Here is a 27,527-nt window from a genome sequence, read left to right as displayed (position 1 = left end):
ACACACACACACACACACACACACACACACACACACACACACACACACACTTAGGTCTCATTTCTTTTCTGCTAATAATCTTTAGTGTGTCTCTCTCACACTTGCACACACACACATCTTTATTCACTGCTCTTGGAAGCCATTAGTGTGACCCAGCCTTGATTACTTATTTATGGCCCAACAGAGGAAAGTGAGGGGAGTGGAGTACCAGGGGGCCTCATTTATAAAACCATTGTTTGACTTCACCTAGATCTTACCACAGTTAATGTTATCAATTGTAACATTGTCAGCAAAAAAAAACAAAAAACAAAACCAAAAATACAACAACTTTTAAATTACATAGTTTAAATTGGCCAATTTCCAGGAGTCATGAGATGTTTTAAGATGGTATCAACAGAGTTAAGTCTGACTGAATGAGGTGCATGAGTTACATGTGGACGTCCATGGTTCACTTTTACATGGACAGTGTTAGCTGCCTGATAGTTTTATCACTTTTAAGGATTGAATGGACATTCAATTCTCCTGATCAAATGATACAGGACCTGCATTTTATTTTTATGGCCAAGTAACAGACATTGTAGTTTTTATCTAATCAATAAAATTTTCAATTATTGATGATAACATCACAAACTCACTCATATGTCTTGTTTATTTGGAAAATCCTTTTTATTGGTTCATCTTTAGCCAGGAGGGTAGCAGCAGCCACACCACACCGAGAGGAATAATAAACAAAATCAAAAAGGCAAACAACATCAGTGCTTTTTATCGCATCTGTAAAATAAATACATAACTCATCAACACCCTTGTCATGATTATTGTTATCGGTATTGATGCAACCATTTAAATAAATATCCACGAAGCAATACCAGCAATTAAACAGAAAGTGTGAAATACATATTGTTCCATATATAATATATTCATTTTAGATAGATTTCTATATATATTTGTTCCATATAATCTCCTTAAATTCTTTTGTAACATACAAGATGCCAATTTGTACCAAAAGCAATGCTTACTAAGACACAAGAGGAGTGTAGTGTAGTGGTTATACTGGCAGCCTGCGTACATACAGCATCAGACAGGTTCCTGACATGAACTCTGGTCCTGAGGGAGGAATGTTGGAGACACTTGGAAATGTTTCAGAAATTCAAACATTTATATATCGTAGCTGTTTTTGTACTTACAGATACACACAGTATAATCTCAGAAATGGAAGTGGAAGAAATGTCTTCACTGTAGTTTGTAGTTTGTAGTTTGTAGCATGTAGCGTGTATGATTTTAAGATGCTGTATCTTTATTTATTAACACCTACTTCATCTAACTACAGCATGTAATTAACTATAAGTCGTTTATCGACTCTCCTAAAGGCTTATTCAATATTACCTATAACATTGATGTTTTAAAAAAATAAGTCTGTGTATTTGGGGATTTCAAAACAACATATTTGAAAAGACATAAATCAGTTTAAAACAAATGAAGACCATTCAATTTAACTGTAACAAAGTCCTATTTTTAACATGAAAATCATCAGATTTTTTTTTATTTCAGCTGTACCCCACAATGCACAGCTTGAGTCATTCTGTGTGTATCTGTCATACTTACAAAACATTGCATTATGAAAGAGGTTATGATTAAGCAACTGTATATATTTTACTCTGAATACAGATGAAATATAATCAGTTAAAAATGTGCATAATTTTCCTCTGTAACATCATCCAGATAAGACAAAAAAACAAAAAAAACAATCCAGGTACAAATAAATCTCCACAAGCACCAAGATCTGACTGAATCTTTCCAGCCAACGTAGAGAAGACAGTGTGTGCGTCTATGCAGAACCCATCTGAGGCCATGCCCAAAGAAATATGCTCAAATTTGAAAACAATTTCATTTAAAAAGATTTCTCTCCACACTATTGTTGTCAAACACCACAAATCAAAAATTACATTAACTTTACAGTTGAAAGTATGTGCAGACAGTGCACATCGCTGCAAAATGGTTTTCTGCTGCTTTTGAAGCGTTGTCATTCACAAGAGCATGCATGCAGGATAGAATGTGCCAGTGAATTATAATAAACGGCTCCCATAAAAGCATACATCAATGTTTTTGAAAAGCTCAGTTTCTCTTGACTGACATTTAAAAAAGTTCGACTTCTGATTTGGGTGGTTAAAAACACTAAGTGTGGATGAAACGCCAAAAATGTTTTCAAATTTATCAGCATTAATTAACCTCAGTGATTTGCATTAATAGCTGTGAATAACATACATTATGATTTTTGGTTGTCAGTATTTATTATAATAATAATTAGTATTTTATATTGTGTAAAAGGTAACACTAAAGGTGGAAACAGTTGCAAAAAACAAAAAAAGACTACATTGAGCGTGTCCTCCACAGTTGCCAACCCGTCTCAAATTGAAACTAGTGATGAACACAGAAACATTTGGGACAACTTTTACACACCCTGAAAACAGCAGCAAATTATATTAATTAAAGCATCTCTTACCTCGTAGAGAAGGAAAAGGTTAAATGAATGAAAGAATTTTGGTCAGTGAATTTCCTCTGCAAGTAAGACATCAGTAAACTTCAAGTGTAGTGAGTGTGAAAGGCTCATTCCACCTGCATCGCAATACTTCACAAATTCCCAGCTAAAAATTCAGCGACTTTTGCAAAGCTTGAACTACCCTTCCCTTTATTCACACTGCCACACATTAAAGTAGTAAAGATGATGTGATTGTCTGTTTTTGGGATGTTGCAAAAACTGTGGGACACAGCTTCTTGATTCCACTAACAAAGGCTTTTAGATGAAATTTGATAATCTGACAAGCAGTTTGTTTAAAGGATACTTGGTCCTTTATTATAAAGTGCATTGATCTGTTTTAAGGAGCAAAATGTTCATGATTTAGTTGTGAATGTATCTGCACTGATGGTAGATATACATCCTAGTTTTGTTTGCTTTCAATCTATTAGAAACGTAGCTTTCGATGCTAAAAAATGTATTCAGTCTCAAAAGGTTATACAGAAAAGTTCAAAACCTACTTATAATATTGAATTATGAGGGACATTATATAAGGTAACATTATAAAGTTTACGGTCAGTTGTCCCAAATGTTTCTGATTTGATCACAAGTGGAACATAAATAGAGAAATGTTTACTATAATGGAAAACTGCAGTAATAATATCAATCTCATAGAAACAAAATAAAGCAGAATAAAAATAGTTATATAGTTAACAGCCCATATTTACATATAAAAATATAGCAAAGTAACATTTAACAAATCAGGTCAGTGTGTGTGTCTGTGCTTACAGTAGGTGACACATCCTGACACACACACACACACACACACACACACACACACACACACACACACACACACACACACACAGTAAAGCCCATATGCACCCAAACATTCACACACACACACACACCTAAAAACATGTACAAGCATACATACAAGCACACACACACCCATCTACCTGATGTGTGTGGTGGGTTTTTTTGTCAGCTTTGAATCCTTCCTTCGAACTCTAATGAACTGTGTGTTAATGAAAATTATTTAAAAAATAATGTGATTTTATGAGTCGTGTCATGTCAACATGCATGGTGCTCATACTGTATGACTTTATGGCAAGATCAGAATCCTTTTTTTTACCCCCTTATTAAATCATCCATCTCCCCATCATCCACATCAATTCTCCATCTGCCAAACACCACAACTCCACTCATCCTGTCCCCTCTCCTCCCTCTTGCCCATGCCCTATACCTCTCCAGCCCATTAAGAGCTATCATGAAACTAATTGCCTGTTTGATCAACTCTCTACGGACCCACAACTGCAGGCTTTTAGTCTTCTGAACGTAAGAAGAGAGACGGATGAAGCAGAAGGGATATGGGTGTGTAGGAATAATACACCTCGTGTCAGTTGGCTTTTGGTGGTTGGACTGTTTGATTTCATTATATATATTTTTCTTTTTGGACAGTAATAATCTCAGAATTCTGAATGAGTAGGGAAATGTTTATTTTACCCATTCTATCTTTCCAGTAAAGTACCTATTATAGAGGGCTGTTGAACCAATATGTCTCGTTAGCAGCTCTTAAGGACTTCTCATGTAGACAGACTTGGGCCTAACTGAAGTGATAACGTTTTTCAGACCAAATTCTGAAAGTATTTTCCACTGGGGCTTATTTTTTTAAGCTAGAAAACAAAGCCACTGTTTCTCCCCAGAAGCTCATTATAGACCACCTTACTGACCGTGTTAATGAGAGTGAGACTGGCCGATTGTTAGAAAAGACAGCTGGATTTGAGGATGGGATGAGAATGGAAGAGTGGAATAATTAAGGTGGAGGATAGAGAGAGAGATTGAGGTGAGGGCAGTGAAGGAGGTCAGTTGGAGGAGGGAGGTTGGCGACAGACTGACTTCGGGAGGAAACCCGACCAGACCCTCAGAGCTCCACTGATGTGCTACTGCTAAAAATAAGACAAGGGAGGTTTCTTCTGCTGACAAACCAACATACACATAGGCTCTATACACTTATTGTTGTACAATAGAAGGACACACACTCACAGACACACACGCTACCTAATCACAATGGATGCACCCTCCGTCTGGTTAAATAATCCCCCCATTCAACTCTTGGCTGCTAAGGAAAACATTGTCCATCTACCTCACAGTGCTTTTCATTTACAAATGAGCTTAATAGCATGAAAGGTCACTCAGTTTGTACAGTGCATGGTCCCTTTTTGGTGCAAAACTGTTCTCATTTTACGCCTTGGTGTTTTGCTCGGATAATTTGCTGCATAACGTGTGTTTCTTGGTTTATTCACCCTTAACCTTGATCAGAATTTTCTGAATGTCCTTTTAGTCTTTCACACTTCTCTCTTTCTAGAGGACAGGAACTCTTTTAGCATAGATCAAATTGACAAAGGAAACTTTTCTTCCTGATTTGGTGCATTGCCATGTCTGTGCTCTGCATTCTCTTCGCAAAGTTTAGGGAAGAAGGAGATTCAACAGTAAATAAATAAATTTTAAAACACACAGATTACTTCACAGACTGCAAAGAGAGGTGATTTCTGTCTGAAAGTCTTGGTTAAGGTTCAAGGGCAACCCAGCAAAGCACATCAGCTTTTTCTTAATTTTGTTTTAGGCATATTGTCTCAAAGACATGAACAGGCACAGTAAAGCTTTGGTCCCTCCTGAACTGGAGAAGAAGGAAATTCAATGTACATAAGGTGAACAACACTTGGTTGGTCAGTTGATTTGTTGGCTTGTTAAATGCAAGTAGGAGGGTCACAATGGCATTGTTGTCACAATGTCAGCTGTGGCACTATTGATTGGTGACAGCGTTGCTTTGGCGACAGCTGAGGGAAAATTGAGTTACCTGGCACCCATCCAAGCTTGTCATAATGGCTTCTCCAGACTTTTGCTGCGGAGTGAGGGATGACCAGGGTTTGGGTTGGAAGCAGAGATCTTGCGGCACACAGTGTTGGTGTTACTGCACCTGCAGCCAGGGCGCGTGGCCCTGTCATGGGCACACTGGCACAGGGCAAGGCACAGCCTGGCAGGGGGGTAGCAGCAGAGGCAAGGCAGGCAAAGTGTCATCAGCCCCATTGTGCCCCAGCGGGCACAGGCATGGGCTGAAGCACAGGAGCACGGCCGGTCAGCGCAGTTATCTTCGTCATCCTGGGCAGAGCAGTGATAGAATAAGCCTTTGACACAGCACAAGCAGGTGCCATACTCCACAGCGCTCTCAGCAGAGCACAGACAGCGCTGTCCACAGGCCCAGCAGGAAGGCAGGTGGCGGGGAGCACTGCATTCTTGGCACTTACAGCGACCACACCGCTCACAGATGAACAAATGACGGCCTAGGTCAGCCTCGTCCTCTGTCAGGCCTTTACCCAAGGAAGCATCTGGCTTGAATTCTCCTTTAGGCTGAGAACGGACCACTGCACCTAAGCCAGAGTGAGATGGTGTCAAACCTGCCAGTAACCGCTGGTCTGAAGTGGCACTGGTCCGAGACATGGAGGAGCTTATTGTACTGGAACGGCTCAGGTGGGACAAGTGAACTTGCTGCTGCTGACTTTGGCTGTGGGGAAGGGCAGAGTGGAAGGATGGCTGTGGGTGATGGTTGTATACCCCATGAGAGTAACGGTCTTCGTGGGCATAAAAAAATCCAGACTGAGATGCCGGTTCCAGTGCCACAGGCCTCTCCACATAGTCATTGTTTGCTCGGATGGCACGTATCTGGTCAAGCGACAGCACTGGGACCTGTTGAAGGTCCATTCCGTCCAGCTCCCTCCTGAAGGAATGAGCAGGATCCATCCTGGTGAGCCAGACCAGGTGCACCAGGACTGTAGGCCGGGGCTGGGGCAAGGTGCTCCCAACACTCACGGCACATCAGATAATCCTGGAAACACAGAGAAAAGGAATGACAGCGGTTAATGATCTTGAATTGTACTTTTAAACAATGGTTTCAGAAAGTATTTTTATTTTAAATTCTTTATTTACTTAATGATTAATAGAAGTCTGATCCAAAGGAAATTTCCTTCAGATTAAAAATAAGGTTGAGTTGAGTAAGCCACCCCTGAGCCTTTTGCACTTCATCTTTTTGTTAAAGCATTATTTCACAATGTATCATCAATTTACAGTTAAAGATGAATGTGTCAGTGAACTTTCATCTTCAGGTTTTTTCCACAGTTGTTCTAAGGTGTTAAAGTCAAAGTGAGTCACACACTTCTGCCAAACATTTTTCCCCAAGTAACTCCAGTTGTAAATTCCAGCTCATTGTCTGTCACTGATCCCCAAAGCATGATGCTGCCACAACCATGCTTCATTGTAGGTTGTTATACCAGGCGATGAAGTGTCAGTCATCAAACTAGTTCAGCTTAAAGGGTTGAGCTTCTCACCACACCAGATGAGAGTGTTATCAGTGTTTTCATAGTTATTTCAATTCCATCTGGCAAATTCCCAGGGGGAAGTAAAATTTATTTTACTCAAAATGGCTTTTATCCATCAAATCTCCTGTAGAAGCATAATTCATGACGTGCTGCAGAGTATGGTCATCCTTTCAAACGATCAACTCTGTGAAGTTGTTTCAATTATCAGATAAACGAGGCCAAAGGGCTCGATGAAACTGTAAGAATTATGTGATCTTTTCAGAAACAGATGTGTGTCATTGTATATTCAATCACATCAATGACATTAGCCTCCTGCACTAACAAATCAACCAACCAACATACACTATATTGCCAAAAGTAGTCACTCACCCATCCAAATAAATTAATTCAGGTGCACAAAGAAATTTCCATAAAGACATGAATGAGTGAGTTGGGTGTGGAAGAACTTGACTGGCCTGCACAGAGTCCTGACCTTAACCCGATACAGCACCTTTGGGATGAATTAGAGCAAAGACTGCAAACACTGTGTATTATGTATTTCATAAACACACTCCTAAACCTCGTGGAAAGCGTTCCAAGAAGAGTTGAAGCTGTTATAGCTGCAAAGAGTGGGCCGACGTCATATTAAACCCTATGGATTAAGAATGGGATGTCACTAAAGTTCATATGGGTCTAAAGGCAGGTGACCGAAGACTTTTGGCAATATAGTGTACATACTGCACACTCATGTAAACACATCCCTACATGAGTGACTAAAACCTCACAAAGAAACTACTGTTTTGCCAAGTATCCACAGGGGAGAGGAAATTGGCTTCCTCCTCATTGGGCTGGTGCTCTCAGAAATTATTTACGCCTAATGGAAATTTGTGTAAAACAACATATGATAAGATAAAGGAAAGAGGTAAAAATCTACCAAAAAAGACTATACTAGAAGAACAAAAGTACTTAGCTTCTTATTTTTTAGGCAAATGGCGGATAAAGTATTGCATTACGCTGTTAAGGAGTATGAGAAGGTTTTACCATGATCATTAAATCATTGTCAAATCATTATTGGTCATGTGACATCTCTATTGTCTATACCTGTCTGATATCGGAAATAGGGAGTCCTTGTTGTGTGACTCCTTTTTAGATACAAAAAAAAACCTCACCGTGTTAATACACTGTGTGCTGAAAATGTTCTCTACTTATTTGCATATTCAAATTAGTGCAACATTATGTATGCCTGTGATAAGAGACTCAAAAGAGTCATCAAAATCTCTCCTTCCCTATGAAAGCATAGCTGCTCAAAATTGTGCTCAGATGATATTTGTCAACTAGTTGTTTTAGATCCTTGAGTTTCTTGTTAACTGTAAAAGTAAAAATATTGTTACAGCTTACCCTGGGTAAGTCAATATTGATGATTACCACCATAAAATTCATTATTCTTACCATGTTGACAAACCTTTCTGAGCTAAAATAGTTTTACAGTTGCACAGCAAAAATATCATGATAAATGAGACAGAACAGCCATAAAATTGTCCCGCAAAGCTACATGTAAATGTCTCTATGGCTCTTTCACTGGGTGAAATGAGTAAATTAAAGGGTTGCACAGTTTTGCACAGGAACTATGCATATGTTCAAATTTTATATTAAAAAACATCATTAGAATTATTACGGATTAATACAGTATCATTAGCATCCACTTTGTTATTTAAAGTTTCTCTGAGTCACCACTTTTGATTAAATGACAAAAGGCCATTATAACCAACTATTTAATTGAAGAACAGTTGATGACAATACAACCAAACAGCCAAACCAGGTTTCAGGAAAATCTAGTGCAAAAGCAGAAATTAAAGATGAGGAAGGTGGATGAAACCCAAGTATGGCAATCTATCAATAGAAGAGACAGAGAGAGAGAGAGACAGTAAACCAAAAATGAAAACAAAACTTAGTGCCCTCCAGACTTTCCAAGGAGAAACTTTTGAACAAATTGTGGCAGCCTTAGCATTGAAGTCAGCCTCTTTCTGTTTATCTCTCCAATCTCTCCTTTCAGAGGTCCAGCCACAAAGCAGGAGATAAGGGGACCCAGGTTGGTTAGATGAGGATGCATTTTTAAATTAATCCCAGGAGAGAGGAGAAGTCCTGGTGACTAATCTCATCAGGGAGAGCAGTGGCCACGGCTCACTCATACTCTGCCCGCCTATCAGCTCATCGAATTGTTAAAAAGAAGAGGCCTGCAGTGCATCTCCATGACCTCATTTTTAATTACTGGTTGAGCCAGTATGAATTTCAGTTTCAATGTTATTACTACCAGGCAGTTTGGTGTTAATAAAATACCAGTTTTAATGGTAAAGCACATGACCTGGACCTGCTACAATAAATTGGCCAGAGGGTTGAATTCGTCTTTTGGCTAATGATGGCGAACATGGTTCTGTCAGGGTGTGTGTGTTTATGTGTGTGAGACGGTAGTAGCAGGTGAGGCAAGCAGCATCCTCCCATGTGTGTATGTGTGTGTGATTTTAGAAGGACTCTGGGTAGTTGACTTCCCAAACATGGTTTCCATGGATGCATCCTCCTGTACGGATGAGTGTTGCAAACCACAGCAGTCATTTGTTTACTGTAGAGACTATTAATCCTTATTTTGTCCCATTACAATCTCACAAACTGCAAACTTTAGAAAAATTCTACAAATGCTTGTGGATGTTTAAAATTTCTTTTATCAAAAACTTTAAGTTATAAGGGGAAAATAACATGGAGTTGAATTGGAGGATGAAGTGGACTGATAAACGTTGTTGTAGTTTTGTGATATTCAGTATTACCCCATATTTATTTACACTTTTTTAAGTTTTAACCATCTCCTCTATATATTTTTCCTCTCAGTTTAAGAAATTTTTTTATTACAAATATTAAACTATAATGTATGTCAGGAAGCCAAGCACTTAATTGGATAATCTATCTGTGTGAGAGAAGAGGAGAAAGAAAATGAGAGGCACCAAAGGTGGAAGGGGGGCCTAAAGACACAGGAGCTGAAACTATTTCACTCACTCGACCAGATGAGATGTTGAATAGAGAATGAGACATAATAGAAATAAGCACTTGTTTGAATTGAAAATAGTACAAATTGAATTGAAAATAGTACAAATTTCAGTAGAGTCCCTGAATAAAAATGAAGCCCTAATATATATATATATATATATATATATATATATACACACATTATGTGGCCTCTTTATTTATACCTTTATATATATACACATTATATATATAACGTGGCATCTTCATTTATACCTTTATTTTTATTTAGACATTAATCTATTCATTTCTGAGTTATTGCTTAACTGCTTTTTCAGATTCAGTCCCTCCAAGGTATCAAAACCTTATAGTCACTAACTTTCTTTTCTTTTGGCCACCAATGCCCCTCAATGATATTTTACTGTAGTTTATTGTGTCAGTGACAAACAGAGAGAGTTTATGAGATATAAAGTTTATTTGTTGTGCACTAATTTTTTTGCTGAAATAAATCTTCTATTTACTACTATTCACTATTTCTAATTTGCAGATGCAACTTAAAATAGAGGTCTGTGAAGCAAACTAAACTGAGAGCAAAAGATTCAGTCGGAGCTGGTGTTTTAAGAGGCTGCCAGGGGTAACCTAAGGATGGACCTCTGTGCTGAGGGAGTATCAGTAATGACTGAGCCTCTGCTCTGGTATAGACACACATACACACAACAGCTCCAGCACTCCACAAAAGCACAATTTATACACCCTTTCTGATGTACAATAAACAGTTGCAGTACAGAGTACTGGCCTGTGCTTTAGGTTGCGTTCTAATATAAACACAAAATGCATAAATGCTTAGATAATCCTAAATCGCAAGTTAAGAAATTACCTTTAGATTTTTGCTTGTTATGGAAATGTAATGTCCAAAGCTATGTTTTCATGTATCCACCATTTTATGGCAGCACATTGCATGGCTGCAGAATCTTACTGTTGTTTTTGAATGATTTGAAGTGCATGTAGATGTAGTCTGAATCTCTTTAGGTGGTTCACCATGTTCAGCTGTTGTACTGATACAGTAGCTTTTAATCAATTCTGGCTATTTGAAACAAATGGACCAGCAATATAAAAGAAAAGTCTTTTCTTGTTGCTATCACTGAAATCCTTTGGTTCAGTCATAATTGCTCATCTTACTGCTGATTTCCTGGCATTGTTGTTGGCAATTGATCACAAATGTTTGGATAACATTCTCAACCAATGTCTAGATATTGCAAGTTTCAAACTAACTGTTTGTTTATATACAATTTACATTAAATCAGGAAACACAACTGCAAAAGAGTGTTGAGAAGGTGATCGGGGCTGACTGTTGGTGTGCAAAGCACACAAATGTAAAACCAGAGGCCAGAATTCCCATTCACATCTCTGGTAAGGTTTAGGCAGGAAAAGCTTTTTGGTTAAGATTAAGGAATATTTGTGGTTTTGGTTGAATTTAAATAAATCTATTGCATCTGAAGTTACTGCTGTTCTGCATTGAACCAGATCTTTCCACAATCTTGAGCAACAGTGGGTCCTTGAACATTGACGTAAAAACATTGATTGATTGATTGATTGATATCACTTTGATAATATATTAACTGGTAAAATGTGTACAAAAAATACATTTTACAAGATATTTTTGTTTTAAATTCTGTTTAGTGTACAATGCCCCAACAAAAGTTTCATCCCTCATTAAACTGTTTTAGGATGAATCAAAATGCTGATTTACATGTCATAAAGTAACTTATTGACTGTCCGGATCCTCTGTCTGCCCACTGACTCCTTTACTTCCGCTGTGTCTGGATGGCTGATAATGGAGAGCATTGCTGCAACTCTCACGAATGACATCATGACTTAAGGATATTTTGAAACTGACTGCAGTGACCCTTTTCTTCGGAATGAGGAGGGGTTTTCCTCTCTTTTTCTGTCTTCCTATCCTCCCCTCATTTCTCCACTATCATCTCACTTCCTCGCCTCCCTTTCACCTTCAGCAACTCCCTACAATCTCGCATTTCATCCTTTTTGTGCTATCCTGTCCTTCACTACCCTTACTTTCTGCTATCTGACCTCTTCAGTTTTTGGCCCCTATGTGTGTCTCCACAGTGTTAAATATATTTCTTGAGGAGAAGGTGGTGTCTTTAATCAGTTCTCAATAAGAAATTAATAAAAAAATTATAAACCTATACAAAGGCTACTTTTGGCTAAGAAGATCAGAGATTTTAAGAGTAAGTAACACAGGTTTGTCTACAGGAAGGGAAATGGATGGGAGAAAAGAAAGACAGAATGACAATGCTAGTTTCTTTTGCAACAGTGTAGAAGGTGAAAGTTTGTTGCATGTTGTGCTACAACCACATGAAGCACCACCTTCTGCTTTGGTTTTACAGTTTACAGTAAATGTAAAAAGGCAAACCAGCCTACTATCCCAAGGAGTTAAACTAGACTCAGTCAGATGTAAGCCAAGAAGTTAGTAGTGTAATTATCTCCTTAAAATTAGTACAAGTATAGGACACGTACAAGTTTACTTTCTAAGCCAGGTATACTTTATTTTGTTTAGTATATTTCTGCTAAGCATATGAAAATATAAGGAAAGTCATACTTATTGTGGTTTACTAATACCTAAGTTTAATATACTATTTTATAGGGGAAATTTTAAATCTGGTCACAAAAACTTTTTCCAAGAAAGAGACCCAACTTCAATCCAGTTCAAAACAGCGTGACCCTAACCTCATTGTCATAGACGAAATATGATTTGGTCTCCATTGTTAGGAGAATAGTGTCCGTGTGACAAACTGTCAGTACCTGAAAATTGATGGCAGTTAAGTTTAGCTTAGCTTTGTAATCTGGCAAAGTGGATTTGAAATAAAACATATACTTTAGCTTGAAGTTAATGTGAATGTACATTGTTTGATTCACGTGTGATGAACAGATTTGTTGTCTAAACCCATCTCTACATGTCTGTGGTTGAACATTTTGACTTAGGTATTACTATTATACCATCACAAAAATATTAAAACATTGCATATAATGAAAAAAAAGGTAAAATATGATACAAAATCAATAAAATCCTATCAAGTCAATGAACAAAAGAGAATGTTGGCTGGTCAAAACTACTGACTACGGTGTTACTAGCTTTTCCATGTTTGTGACTGTCAGGCTCTAAGACCCAGGGGCCTTTCTCCTGATGCCCTCCGGGAGTACAGCAGGATTGAATGACCATAAACTGGATGAGATACCGGATGTGCCAAATCTGACCCCAACGGAAAGACTGAAATAGACACTGCAGACCAGCAAGTCCAGGCACAGGGGGGAGAGGGGAGGGAGACCAGAGAACAAGAGGTAGCTAGAGAAAGAAGAAGGAAAGAGGCTGTGAATGAGTGAGGGCTAGTGATACTTATAATTTTAAAAAGGAAAGTGTTGGAGCCAGATACTGTATAAAGATAGAGGGTTGAAGATCTCAGGAAACCATGAGAGCATGGAAGGAAGTAGTTATTAAGAATTCTTAGGAAGCATCTCTGCCCATTGCAGACTGTTTGGCTTATTATGGTTATGATATTTATTAGCACCGTTGTGGCATGTATTGATGTCTATGATTATCGCTGTCCAAGGTAATACAACTTGCTCTTATTGTGGAAATTAGACAAGACCATCCAACACAGGGCACAGGGCTGAACTCACAAGTCTCATGCCAGCACTAAGTTGAGTTGCATGTTGGAGCTTTAGGTCTAAAAAAGACAAGATTTATGCCATGAGTTGTTTTTTTCCTTTGCTACTGAAAGGCTGGCATTGTCTAAAATAGCTTTTGGAGAAAAAAAAAACTTCCTGCAGTGGAAATAACTTTGGTCTGCCAAACCATCCGGGGAATGTAATGGCAAAACAATGAACAGGAAAACTGGATAAACAGAAAACATGTGGAGATAAACTAAAAAGGTATTTGGCTTAAATCAGCTGTTACTCCATACTCAGAGTGCCAGATAAACTTTTATCCTGTAGTTGGAATCCTCACTTTTTAGTCAAAGGTCAAACTTTGTGATCAGTACAATCTCAGCACTGAAACGAGAACATCTTTCTGCTTTAAAAATTATTTGAATGACTAACAAACTGTATAGGCAGCTTAGCAATTTGGCATTTTTTTTAAGTTAAAACTAACTGGGGAAAACTAGGGAAAAGCTACAACTAATCTGTTTCTAATAGAGAAGTCAGGGGGTTTCCTATTAACTTCAATAGAGTCTAGTGTTTTCTTGTGACATCATGTGGCCTTTGAAAAAAGTACATCTAAACACACTTGAATTTAGTCTGCCTTAGTGGTTCCTTTACTTTCCGCTGTTTCAATTTCTGTAGGTCTACAAATTTCTGACAATATAGGAAATTCCTGTATCTGTAAATACTAGTGTGTTTTCAATTAGAAACAAAGCAAGGAATCTAGTTTAGTGTGGGGGGGTTGTGGCTCAGCGGGTTGGGCAGGATGACCACTGACTGCAGGAGTAGCCCTTGGATCTCTAGTTCCTGCGGCCCATCTGTCAAAGTGTCGGCAAGACATTGTGCCCGAAGTGTTGGTGTGTGTGGAAACTGCATAGAAAACTTAAAATGTATTTTTCTGTTATTTTTTTCACTGTGACTATTTTCACTCTGTCTACAAGTTCGTGGTTCTGTAGAGCATTAGCTCTTCTTCTGTGGCATTGAATCCCTCCCTCTCTCTTTCCAACCATCCATCAATTTCATCATTCGTTCAATTATTCGCGATATTCCTCCACGCCACACATCCCATCCTCTCCCTTCCATCTCTGGTCAATCCCTCCTCCTAACACTAGCACTCCTCTTGTCCCATTCACTTTCTTTCTCATTCTCCGTCCCTCCCATTAATCCGTAATCATCATTTGCTCATCCACCCACCCCTCCAGTCCCACCCCAGCGGAGATGGGTATTGACATTCTGCATCCGACCTTGAGGACAATCAATCTGAATCCCACATGTCCCCATCAGATACGCACATGTATACACACACACACACACACACACACACACACACACATAAACTGCTTAAACACATTGCTCTAGGACTAATGTTAACACGCAGCCTAACAATCAGTTGACATGACTCTTTCACTGCTCTGTTTAGGATGACAGGTTCCCATGTCTCTCACTTATTCTAAGGACCCTGACGTGGCTTAGCTTACTCCAGGATTTAGAAAAGCACAAACATGTATGTTTTTTCAGATAAATAATCATCATGACAAATCTGTCCACTAGGGGCAAAAAAGTCAGCATTGACATGTCTACAGAGAAATGTCTATCATTTTGTCCATTCACAGGCCTTAACACACAAAGCAATATTTAACTGTAATCAACTCTCAGTAAAGAGGAAATCAGCTTTGTGTTGTGCATTTACAGAGCAGATGTATCAATAGCATTTTTAAAGGGTTGAACCTGAAATCAAGACCATTCTTCCTTCACTGTTCTTGCACCAGAAAGCCAAGAAAAAAGACATTTGATTCCAGTCAAACTATAAAAAGGTAGTGTCTCCCTTCTCCTAATTTTGATTAGTGTATCAAGGCTTAAAATAATTATGTCCCACACCTCGTCATCGCCAACTTGTGTGGATGCAGAAGAATTAGAGCTATGAGCAGTATGCAGTCAGTTCTCAGACAGATTGACTTTTCTGCATAATATTATACTGAATTTGTGGACTCTAACACCTTCTTGGAATGATCTGATGACACATCTTTCGGCAAGTAGTAGAAAGCAACAAAAAGTTCATTGTAACGCTCATCCAAAAGACTAAGGAAAAAACTGTTCTGTTTAAATATGAAGCTGTTAATATTATTTACCATTATTAATACATTTCCACTAAACCTTTTGATTAAGAAATGTTCTGTATGTTTGTTGAGAACAATGGCTGCCTAAATAACAAGAAAATGAAACAAACGTATTCCAACATTCGAAGGCTGTTTGAAACTCTGCTAAAATCCAATAAATAATTCCTTATTAGTATAATTATTTTTTAATATTTAAGATAGAACTCTGTCATTTTCAAGGTCACACAAATCATCAATAGTTCATCCGCAGATCAAATGACGACAGGATTAATTTATGCTTACCTCTGACTGGTGGGAGATCCATTCCTGCTCTGGAGGGCTGGGGGGTCCTAGGTGTATGTGTGTCTGTGTGCAAAAAATATATCCCTACAATCTCTTTAATTACTTAATTTTTTTGAGCGGAACTCTGTGATAAATTTATCTTGGTCTCACGGTATTTTTTTAAAAGTTGAATTGTACTTTAAAATTGATTATGTCGCTGTAGGGACTTAGTTTGCTAAAATAATTATACAATATTGCCCTACGGAAATGTTATAAGATTAATAAAGCCCTGGGTCTTAAGGGCGTGTGAAACGTGTGAAACGAGGTATAGGCCTTGGAGGATGCTCTTTCTCAGTTTGGCGCACCCTCCTCCTTCTCTTCCTCCTCCTCTTCCCAGAGCTGTTCCAGCCCGGCGCGTCCTCCTGAGGTCACCTCCTCCTCTGCCTCCCAGAAAAACCAGAAAACAGTGGCTTTGATACACACCACATCTAAGGGCTCCACACGCTGTCCAAGATGTAAAGATATTCAAGTTGAGATGCCTGTAATGTAAAGATCCTGTCTAAGGATAGGTACAGTTTTGTTGTTGTGTTCTTATATCTGCTGCTTTCAGAAAAAGAGAAGTATCTCCGCGCAGATCAGAGCAAAGAAAAATATTTGCAACAGCACAGTTTTTAGTGATTTAAAAAGGAAGTAATGAAAAGCTGTTGGAGGTTGGAGTGAGAGGCTCCCAGAGTCAGAGACTGAATGAAGAACTTTAAAAAATATATTTTTTTCTCTTCAAAAATGTTTCTTTGCTCATGCTGTTGTAGTTTCCTCTCCTCTCCCCGAGAGATGAATGACTGAGAACTGGATGCTCTCTGTCACTCTTGCTCTCTTGCTTTCTCTCTCACTTTCTCACTTACACACACACACACACACACACACACACACACACACACACACACACACACTCCTCCCTTCCTCATTCTCTACACCCTCCCTCTCCCATAAACGAATTCAATTCAGCTCTGCCTTATGAACATGACTGGGCAGAAGCCTGTATGTTCCTGAAACAAGTGATGATCTCTTTAGGTAACATTAAATTTCATTGTAACTTAAACATTTTTTTGTTTTATTTTTAAATGTATTTATTTATTGTATTTAGAAAAATTTTTTTCAAAATGGAAATTTGAGTCTCCACTACAAAAGGCTATTAGGTAATCTAGTTCTATTTAAAAGTATACTTACTTTAAAAGTTTCTACTTTATGCACTATATGTCATTGAATCTGTATCTATAATCTTCAATCTGGATGTCTTTTTCATAAAAAATAAAATGGGGCCGGTACTGTAGAACTGATAAAGGCTGCAACCTCTGCATCAGAAGGTACCTATTACAACTTGCTTATACCTCCATGGGACAGCCACCTTATTTTTTAGCAGCGTTTCTTTCTAACCTACTTCGCCTTTAAATTTGCTGATATTGCTTTATTTTTCAAATGTAGCATCTCCCTGTATTACAAAATGATTGTGAATAGCATGACTGTTAATAACAAAATTGGTGTCTTAAAAGTCCTAGAAAACTGTTTCCTCTTTTTGGGTTACAAACACCCACGGTCAGCTTTAACAACAGTGTCAAAGTTTAATTTTGCAGTTTCCATCATCCACAAAAGATCAAAATGAGCGTCCAAAAAATCAAAGCTTATTGAGTCCACATAAAATGGTGTAGCTTATTTGTGCTCTTTTCACCTTGACAAGTTGACAAGAAGCCAATAGGTTGATGACAGTGGCTGTGATACCACTGATAAGACTCCAGAGGAAAGACATCAGGTCCTTAAAATGACTGATTTTACAGTTTTAGAAGTTGGTAGATTTTTTACTAGTTTTACCATGTTTAGTACAGTTCAAAGGCAGTTTGTGCCACACATTGCATGACAGCTGTAAGCTAATAATACTTACAGAGGTACAGTATGGACGAACTTGACCCATCTGAGGTTTAACAGATTGGGCTCCCGCATGTTTTAAAAGGGGTTAACATTTGGCTACTCTCTCACTCCAGATGGGTGAAAGCAAAACCAGAAGACAATTTTCCAAATTTTAGCTTTGTACGACACCACAATCAATTTAAAATAAAAACTTTAATGTGAGGGTTACTACCAGGGGCTGGAAAGTACTGTATTAAGACAAACTAATAATCACAAAACTAGCAGTTGGTTTTCATACTTGCTTAGAAATTTTTGGCAGTCAGTGATTGTCTGATCTCTGGCACTGTATCTTTAGCAAGTGACACTCATGTATCTGGATCAATTGACTGACTTGTCGTTGCAGAACATTGTCCTTATTTTGCACTGGTGAGTTGACAGGCTGATCAAGAACACGCTCTGTGACGAGTCATCAGGGAAGACCAGATTTTATCAGGGGAAATGCCAAGGGTTGACCACAAGATATCAACAACTGGTAAACAGCAACCAGCAAGAACTGATTAGAAAAAAGTATAGAAGTATAAAACCTGTATAGTGCATATGTGACAAAGATCAACTTGCACCAAAATGATGAGCGTTTTTGACTGTTGACAAAAGCTACAAGCTTATCCATTCAGAATAATTATCCATCAGAATTATAGCTTCAAAACCCACTTGATGGCAGTTCACAGACCAGATAGATGATGCCCCAAAGAATAATCACCTGAAATCAATCAAACTAAGCTGCATTTGACTGAAAAAGAAGCCCAGCATCTGGAAATCTCTTTGTTGTTGGGAATTGTTGGCTGCAAAAGATTTGCAACAAAGTATTGAAACAGACACTTTTGACTGTTAGTTTGACCAAATACATTCAAGACCCTAAAACTGTCTCACCAAACATATTAACAGCATTAAAATAATTTATTTATTAATCTAATCATGATAGTACACATATATTAGACTCAAATGCACATCTTCCCAAAAGGGTCATTATGAGTAGGTTTAATGCATCCTTTATTTAATAGTCCTTTTTTGTATAATGAAAGATTTTGAATGCACTGACATGTTTTGGGGCTAGTGGGCATCACATGACTTTCGGTTCTCTGCCAAGACCCCAGGCATGAATACTACACCTGTCAATGGTGCTGCAAAGTGTTGGTGATTATATTTGTACAAAACCGGATTTGTACAAAACCTGTACAAAACCTGCTACTATAAACTACAAAACATAACAAAACACATGAAGATAAGATACGATCGACTACTGCCTCATGACTGCAAAGTACAAAACCTTTTTTTTTGTGGCACTCACGCTTATTATACTTTGTACAATTTTTTTTTACTGGTTGTGCCAATATAAAAGAGAGGTAAGGACTTTTTATTCATTAATTTATTTTATGAGGAAAAGTGACATCACTGACAATATGCTGCATGACTGTAATATGAACCTCTCTCTTTGTCTGTGTGTGTTTGTGTGCATGAGTGAGAGAGAGAGACAGGATGCGTGTATGTGTGTGCGTGCACATGCACTTGAGTGTCTTTTTTGATGTGTGCCCTTACTCAGCAAGTTGCTGCTGTAGGAAGACACACTAGTGTAGTCATACAAACACTCATGCGCGTACACACATTAGGGTAACTGGACACTGGTCCCTAATGGGGTTGGAGGGGAGCACTGTTTCCTGTTGAGGAAAATATCTGAGATGAAACAAACTGCTGATAGGGACACACTAAGGGGAAATAAAGAAAAAATGTGATTATTAAAAGAAATCTAAACTACCTTCCAAGTGTTTTTTTTTGTTTGTTTGTTTGTTGTTTGTTTTGAAAAGGGGTAAAGTGTGTTCATGAATGGACATTTTATTAAAACACATCCCCACTGCAATTCAGAAACAGGATTCAATGTCTGAGACAACTCACATACAAAAGTAATTTGCAACATGAAAAAGTATACAGTAAAGTGTTCCACTTCTAATACAGTCTTTGACTTCTGTGTTGGTCATTTGTTTTCCGGAACATACGGGGATCCTCATCAATTTTGCTGTTGTACTGACAAGAGAGCAAATCGACATGACAAGAAGCGTGAGCAATAAAAGAACAAAAACACTGATTTAACCTATATTGTTTTAGCACGAGCAATAACTCAAAAACCTTAGCAACAAGTTACGCTGGTGTGGCAGAAAAGAAAACAAATCTAGTCTGTGTGGAGTTGGGTATTTATATTCATGTTTGTGAATGTGTGAGAGCGATGGAGAGATGTTCTGGGTCAGTCAGTGATCAATGTCAAATGGCCTGGTTAACAGCATACAGCTGACAAAGTCATCCGTTTCTGCCGGCAGTCCATTCTGGACGCACTCTTTCATGCTTTTCTCTCTGTGTGTGCATGTGTGTGTGTGAGAACCCTACTGTAGGATGTGGACCCGTGTCATTGTGCTGCAGTAAATATGCCTGCTGGACAAGGAAGGAGGCGTCCCACCCATGAGGCACATGGGTGTCAATTTACACAACATATTACAGCATGTCTCTCACGTGAGCAACACTGCACACACATTTGCGTGCACATATAGGCACACAAACATACACACACTTGCTTTTGACTGCATGCTTTTATCTGAAGTGCTCACAGGAAGTCAGGGGAAATTTCTTCTCCTCCTCACTTTATTTGCTCTGTGGTTAGTCTCAAAACTGCCCTGACGACAGGTTTGATGAATTGATGCACAGCAGTTTTAATGGTTTTTTGTTGATCCCGTTTTTGGTTAACCTGTAGAAAATGTTGTTTTAGTGTTGTCATAAAGGTTATAGAGGCCTGAAGTTTGGGTTTACTTGCCATTTGCCATAAAACCTAACTTGAGGCAGAAGGATGAAGTCTGCATAGAGCCAAAATGAGACCAGCAGAAAAGTCCATGTAAGGTTGGTGAGTCTTGATCAATCTTGAGATGTCCACATTTGCAGTACAAGTAAATTGAGAGATTGAGTCATTTTATCATCTTACTCCTTAATTATATGGATCCATCCTAATTCAACAAATTAATAGTGTAAAATAGCCTAATATACAGTTATGCTGATTGGATCGTGACTGTTTAAAAAGATTATAATAGGACTTTTTTTATTTCCCGACTGCTCCCGTCTAACCCAATGATAAAATCATACTAACAGTATGTGAGAAATGATGCAGGGTGAGGTCTGATAGAGGAAGCAGGATGTGAAACAGGATGCAGAGTTCCATTTCTTGCTTTTATTATTTTATGTATCTGGACAATTTAGAGTGCATTACAGCCCCCTTCCCCCCAAAAAACACCGACAACATCTGTCTAGTAGTCCATCACTTTGGTACCGTCTTAGTAACTACCAGATAGCTATGAAATTCTGTCATTCATGGACCCAGAAGATAACTGCTTTTCCTTTGGCTGGAGCAGTTTCAGACATTTTGACTCTTAGTGAAATACCTTGACTTAACCTAGTAGATTGTTTGGCACTGAATATGACTTATACTTTCCTTTTGTGATACTGCAACTTTAAAAAAAACAATCCCTTTAAAACTGACATATTTTATGTGATTCAGTGGCAGCAAAACTAACAAAATCTTATTTACTACTCATTTACATTTGGGCTTTACCTTATTGTGTGCATGTATATGACAAATTTGTATTAGGTACATGTGAAGTTTGACTTTGTGGTTGTTTTCTTTGCACATTTAATTGTGTTTCAAGTCGTGGTCGCTTGACTCCGACAGAGCGCCCACCCTGGTCGCCCCCGCACACTTTCTAATTGTTGTTGATATTTGGGTGTAGAGGAGAGTAGAGCCACTGATCCATTAACTGACCAGGCCCAGCTTGATTGGCTCCGGACGAACCCCTGAAATAGCAGGATTGGATGTCGGCCAAGCACCCATTTCCTGTGTGTCTGAGAGGAGCTCCAGCCACCGGAGCTCAAATGCATTTCCTGACTGTGTATAAAACTTTTATTAATGACCAGGAGTGCATCAGCGGCTATGCCCGCTCACCCACACTCACTTGCTCACCCGCTCATTCACTCACTCATCAAGGAAGTGAGAGAGAGATTAAGAAAGGAAAGGATGATGGGAGTTCAAATGAGTTGGAAAGAGACATGATGTGAGTCGAACACAGGAGAAGCGAGAAAGAGGATGTGTGTGTGTGAGAGACGCTGATGGATGATTCAAGAGATGGGGAGATAGAATTAAGTGAGACAAACCAGAGTCGAGACATTAAAAGAGAGAGCGATGAGGAGGAGGTTTTCTATAGTAGGCTCACAACCTACAGTATCTTTTACAGTATAACTCTGTTACACACTAAGATCGAACATGAACGATATAAAGACCATATATTGTAGAACTACAATATATGAATAAGGGTCCCTCTGCATTCAGATGACTCACAGTCTAAACCTGCACAGTAGAGACTGCATCATGTTTTGCTCTTTTTAGTGGTTTACCAGGAACAGGGACAGGATATGTCAAGAGTTGGGCACAAACCAAAAGGCAAGGCTTTTAATGAAAATTAAAGTTACTTATCACATTGTAAACACAGCGGTTAGCAGATTGCATGTTTTAGTTTCAATAGAGGCGTTGGTCTGAGAATAAAAATGTTTTGATGGATCATCATGGGATTTTTTACACACATTTGTAGAGCCCAGAAGAAAAATCTTAATCATTAGGGTAACAACCATTCTAAAACCGAAACTGGAACTGTGTGCACTATGTGGGAACATTTTAGTCATCCAGTGAATCATCAGTAGAACCATGGTTTTTAGGGTTCTTCACTGTGTGTTCCAAAGTGAGTAAACGAAAACACATTGTAATCTGCTTATTTTGAGTTTACAAATCGACTGTTGGGTCTGATGGTCGTGCAAGGATTGTTGAGAAGTGTTTTATCAGGCCAAGTCTCAGCAATATGACAACATCTGTTTCTCTGTCAGTACAGTCAAATGCCAATAACACATGAGCATCTGTGTGTTTCTGTGGGCTAGCCCAGCTCCATACAGTATATACTCTTGGTGACTTTAAATAATTACAAATGTTATCATTTTAAGATTTAATTTAGAGTGGAAGACATTAAGATATTTTCTTTTTAGTTTAACACCCTGTCTCATTTTGTAATGTTTGTATGACAAACAGTCTGGATATTATGGATCTCGGGATGTCATAAAATGTGCATTTTCAAACAACGAACATGGGAAGTCAACTAATAATTTAAACTTGCTGCCACACTCACAATGGACAAAACAAGGCTTGATATTCACTCTGAGGGCTTATCTGTTAAAGACCATAACTGCATCCAAGGTTAATTTGAGCAGGAGAAGCTGACAACTATAGAGAGCTTCTAGAGAGACAACACTGTGCTGTGTCGCCTTTCATCACTCCATAAAATGTGAATGGAGAGCTTCAAATGTGTATAGCAGAGCATAATTGCATCAAAGGGATGAAATATGAGAGCTGTCAACACTTTCCTGGCTGGGTGGAGAGACAAAGAAAGTTGGGGGAAGAGAGAGTGTGTGGCTGACTGAGTGATGACTGCAATGAGTGGTGGAAACCTCAAAATATCCAGGCTGGTTAGATGTAAGCTGAACAGCCCTCCAGACCTGGCAACCCAAGAGGCTCAGGGTGTGCTAGTTTTGCCGGAAACATACTGTAATGCTTTCATTGTTGTGGCCTAGAAATGTAACACGCTATTACACACTGTATACATATGTGTGTATTTGTATATGTTACTGTAATTTTTACATATCTTGTGTAAATGTGTTCACCAATGCTGCTTGTGCTTTCTATCCTATACATGCACCTGACAGAGGCTAAAACAAATAAAACAAATACATATATAGACTTACACATAGTCACGTCTTCATTTAGCAATCCAAAATAGGCTGTTTTCAAGCATGTGTGCAACAGCTGGCCATTTAAATCATGACAAAGTAGACCAACCTTTCCTAGTCTACTTGGCTTACTTACTGTATTTGGCAAAGGCCAGACCTGGCTATTCTCTTAAGCTATTCAAAAAGTATCTTCCCATAGAGAAAGATGCAGAAAAATGGCAGCTATAAAAAGTGTAAATCCTTTTTTCAGAGCATTAGAAAAGCGCCAAATTCAATCTTCTTATTATTAAAATTTTTAGTCAGGTACCATTTGGAAAGTCTAGATCCTCATTCAGGAGCTGAGGAAGTGACTGGACTGGACAGGGATAGTAGTAATTGTGCTGTGGGCACATTTTAATTCGGTATCCAGTTCTCTTAATACATCCATGATCACACTCCACAGTGCTTGCCTTTGAACCAGTGGTGGTGCTGGAACATTAGTCTGTGATTGAGGGGTTTAAGTGCCTTTATCACATTACAAAAACAGAACAGGCACACCACACTAATTAGTCTGCTTTGTTGGAGCTTGCAGAGCTACTGGGATATGACTACTTTAAAAAGCAAGTTACAGTTATATTTGCCATTTTTTGGTAATGGTTATTTTGAATTGAAAAAAATATATACTTGATGTAAACTTGTTTAGGCTGGGAAAAGAATCAATTATATAACCTCTAGAACAATAAGACATTCATCAACTATTGACCCCTGTTAGGAAGCCATCCTCTAAGACATTCATGCATAAACCTCCAGTGTCCTTCCTCTACCGGTTACATAAAGACCTGGACAATTGTGGGAGACGAGCAGGCTTTGAGAGAGTGGGACATGAAGCGGAGAGACAGAGAAGGTTGATGAGGCAGTTGGGAATAGGGGGACCTGTACATCCTTTGACTGTGCATACGTGTAATGAGAGATTGCCACCATTTCAGGTCTTATCAGTTGCACTTTTACCTTCAAATCACAAAGTTTAGATAATCTATCTTAACTGCTGACTTGCTTCCAACATATACAATTGTTTCGCTGCTTGTACTTCTTGCCTCATAGACTTTGCTGTAGCTATGTTTAAGTACAATAATAGCCAATAGAAATTATGGTCAAAACCTATTAAACCAATACCCAAGATGTATAATATTTTCTTCATATTAAGTTTGTTACTCTAACATCAGCAGTCAGGTTCTGCTGCTGCTACTTCTGAGGCCTCATTTTGAAGCTGGGAATAAACTAAGCAAACAACATTAATTCACCAAATTTTTTTATCCAAAGCTGCATACATTTTGCATACATTTATCCTTAAAATAAGGAAAACAAGGAAAGTGAAAGAGAGAGAAATTAAACACAAATGAAAGTTGACAGTTACTATGTGATTAACTCACTACTGCTGCTGTTCTTTGTATTTTACTGCTGTTGGATTTGCATCAGCGTGAGCTATTTGCCTCCAAAAACTAGTCTGGTGGTGTCCCGCTGTGGAGGTGGGGGGGGGGGGGGGGGGGGGGGGTGCTGATGATGTGTAGTGTGACTTTGTATATCCACCCCACACACACACACTTTCTGACCCTGCATCTGAGCAGGGGGCTTCAGTGGGTCATTGACCCTCAGCATGGGGCCTGGTTACAGGGGGAAAGGGGTCGATAGGCCTGGCTGTGTGGGAGAGGGGTCAATATAAATGATAGGGTCAGAGACAATGTGATTTTATTTGCATCATTGTTGTATTTTATTCTACTTTTCTACGGTTGAATCATTGCATTTGCATATGTTTCTATTTAATATAGCTGTTTATTTCCTCAAAGCAAGTATTTCTTCAATCAGTCTTAGCTTTTAATTACTCATTACAGAAACAAACAGTGAGATAAAACTATTTTACAAACTATTTGACTATCATCACCAAGTACCTTTACATGCACAGAACAACCGGTTCATGTTAGAACTGAAGTTACTCACAGCGATCGTTTGCATTGACAGATCGGTAGGAGGCCATGCTCTGCAGTGAGAGGGGGCAGCTTTCCCTTACAGTGTGCATGTGTTTTAAATTTTGCAATAGTTTACTCTGGAGCATTAGAAAAAATACCTTAAGTTTATGAATATTTAGATGTACCACTGTGTGTACTTTGTGTATGTAGCACTATACTTTGTGCTGCATGTACAGTACATTGGGTACAAGTGGTGCAGTCAAATACAACTGCAATAAACCTTCACTTCATGATGATGTTCAAAACAGTTCAACAGAGGAGATGATTTAACTGTTGCCTTGGAAAATGGTGGCGCCGTTAAACATAGCGTACTTTTTTCCTCAGTTACAGTCCAACGGCACCATCTTCCAAAAGTCCAAAAGACGTTTGTGCCCCAATTTATCCACTTTTAAAACTAGACATTTTAAGAGTTTGTTTAAATCTACTCGTTTAAAGCATTAACTATTCTTGTTATGTCTATTGCCACTTTTTTGGTGATTTCTCCCATTTTACCAATCTTAATATTTCCATTTATGCCAATAACTCCTATTGATCTGATTAGAGAGAGAGAGAGGCTGACTGGAGTGCATAATGGGGAAGCATTGATTATGGCTGATAACTCTGGCTCTTTGATGTGGATAATGCAGTCTCTGTCTTCCTGCCTCTGCACTGCCTTTACACTTTAAAACCCCTGGGCCTTAGAGGATATTGGGTTTACAGAGAAAGAGATGGAGAGAGCAAGAGAGAGAAACAGGGGGGTATGTATTTGACATGGTGCATGAAGTTTAACGTTATGTAAGCTTAAAGAAGTTGTGTATGGTGAAGAGAGAACATGTAGTTGACATTTAAAAGCGTAAAAGACAATGTGTATTTACAGCAGAACTTTTAGGTAGGACTCATGCTTGCAGGTTTAATTATGTGTGTGTGAGAGAAAACTGCCCATTTGGGGAAACAGTTGGACAGGACACAGAACAGAGAAGACTTATACTTGCTTCCAGTTTCATAACAATCTACATTGGTTTTAACCTTGGAACTGTTAAAATGAACATGTTTATATAAGGACAGTTCCAGCAACTTTTGGTTTTTGGTATCTCAGTATGACCCACAGTGCTACTGATTAATTCCTGCTGCTTTTGTCGGTGTCAGTGTTTTGAATTGTATTGCATAACACTGTGTTTTTATTATTTCTTCTTACCGCTTTATATAACTGAGACCTGGCTAAATAACAAACACCTTAGAATGACCTCACACCTTTTCTTTCAAAATATTCACACAGTTACATGAAAACCTGTAACTGTGCACTGACAGGTATAGCATGTGCAGATGTTTGCAAACATGTCACTCATAACAACAGACCATACATTTGCAAGAAAAAGTAATGGCACTGTTTGCAATTTCCTGATTTTTTTGCCACTACTGTTGCCACAATTATTGTATATTCAATGTGTTCAAAAAGACATGAAAGATTAATGTGTTTTATCAGCCTACAAATATTGCATTTGTTATTGTATGACCATATTTTTATGTCAATATTGTGGCTGCAGCTTGTTTCTGCTCCCCCTAAATGACAAAATGTAAATGCAGTACATGCAGATTTAGCCATGTACTTCCTCCACATACTATTTTAACAAAGCTACACTGAACTGAAGTTGCTATTTTAAACTCAAAGAAAAACTCAAATCAGAAAACACTTTTACTTCAGTTTTGGAAGAAACTGTAGTTAATTGGCCATGTATAAATCAAGTTGAAATAAAAGTTGAATTGAAAAATGGCAAATTATAATGTCAGATATGACAATATGTAGATCTAT

The 27,527-nt window shown here is 38.4% G+C and overlaps 1 protein-coding gene across 1 annotated transcript; it reads right to left on the bottom strand.

Moving 5' to 3' along the window:
• Positions 1–644: 644 nt before the first annotated feature.
• LOC137108023 (protein sprouty homolog 3) lies at positions 645–16,822 on the bottom strand. Its single transcript, XM_067492285.1, has 2 exons — positions 15,996–16,822; positions 645–6,398 (listed from the first exon to the last, which is right to left on the bottom strand). The coding sequence occupies exon 2, from the start codon at positions 6,311–6,313 to the stop codon at positions 5,393–5,395; it is 921 nt and encodes a 306-aa protein (XP_067348386.1). The 5' UTR covers positions 6,314–6,398; positions 15,996–16,822; the 3' UTR covers positions 645–5,392.
• Positions 16,823–27,527: the final 10,705 nt, after the last annotated feature.

The sequence above is a fragment of the Channa argus genome, chromosome 22 (genome assembly GCF_033026475.1).
Source record: "Channa argus isolate prfri chromosome 22, Channa argus male v1.0, whole genome shotgun sequence".
Taxonomy (NCBI): Eukaryota; Metazoa; Chordata; class Actinopteri; order Anabantiformes; family Channidae; genus Channa; species Channa argus.
Note: the sequence above shows the minus strand (reverse complement) of the source record. Positions and strands in the feature narration are given on the sequence as shown.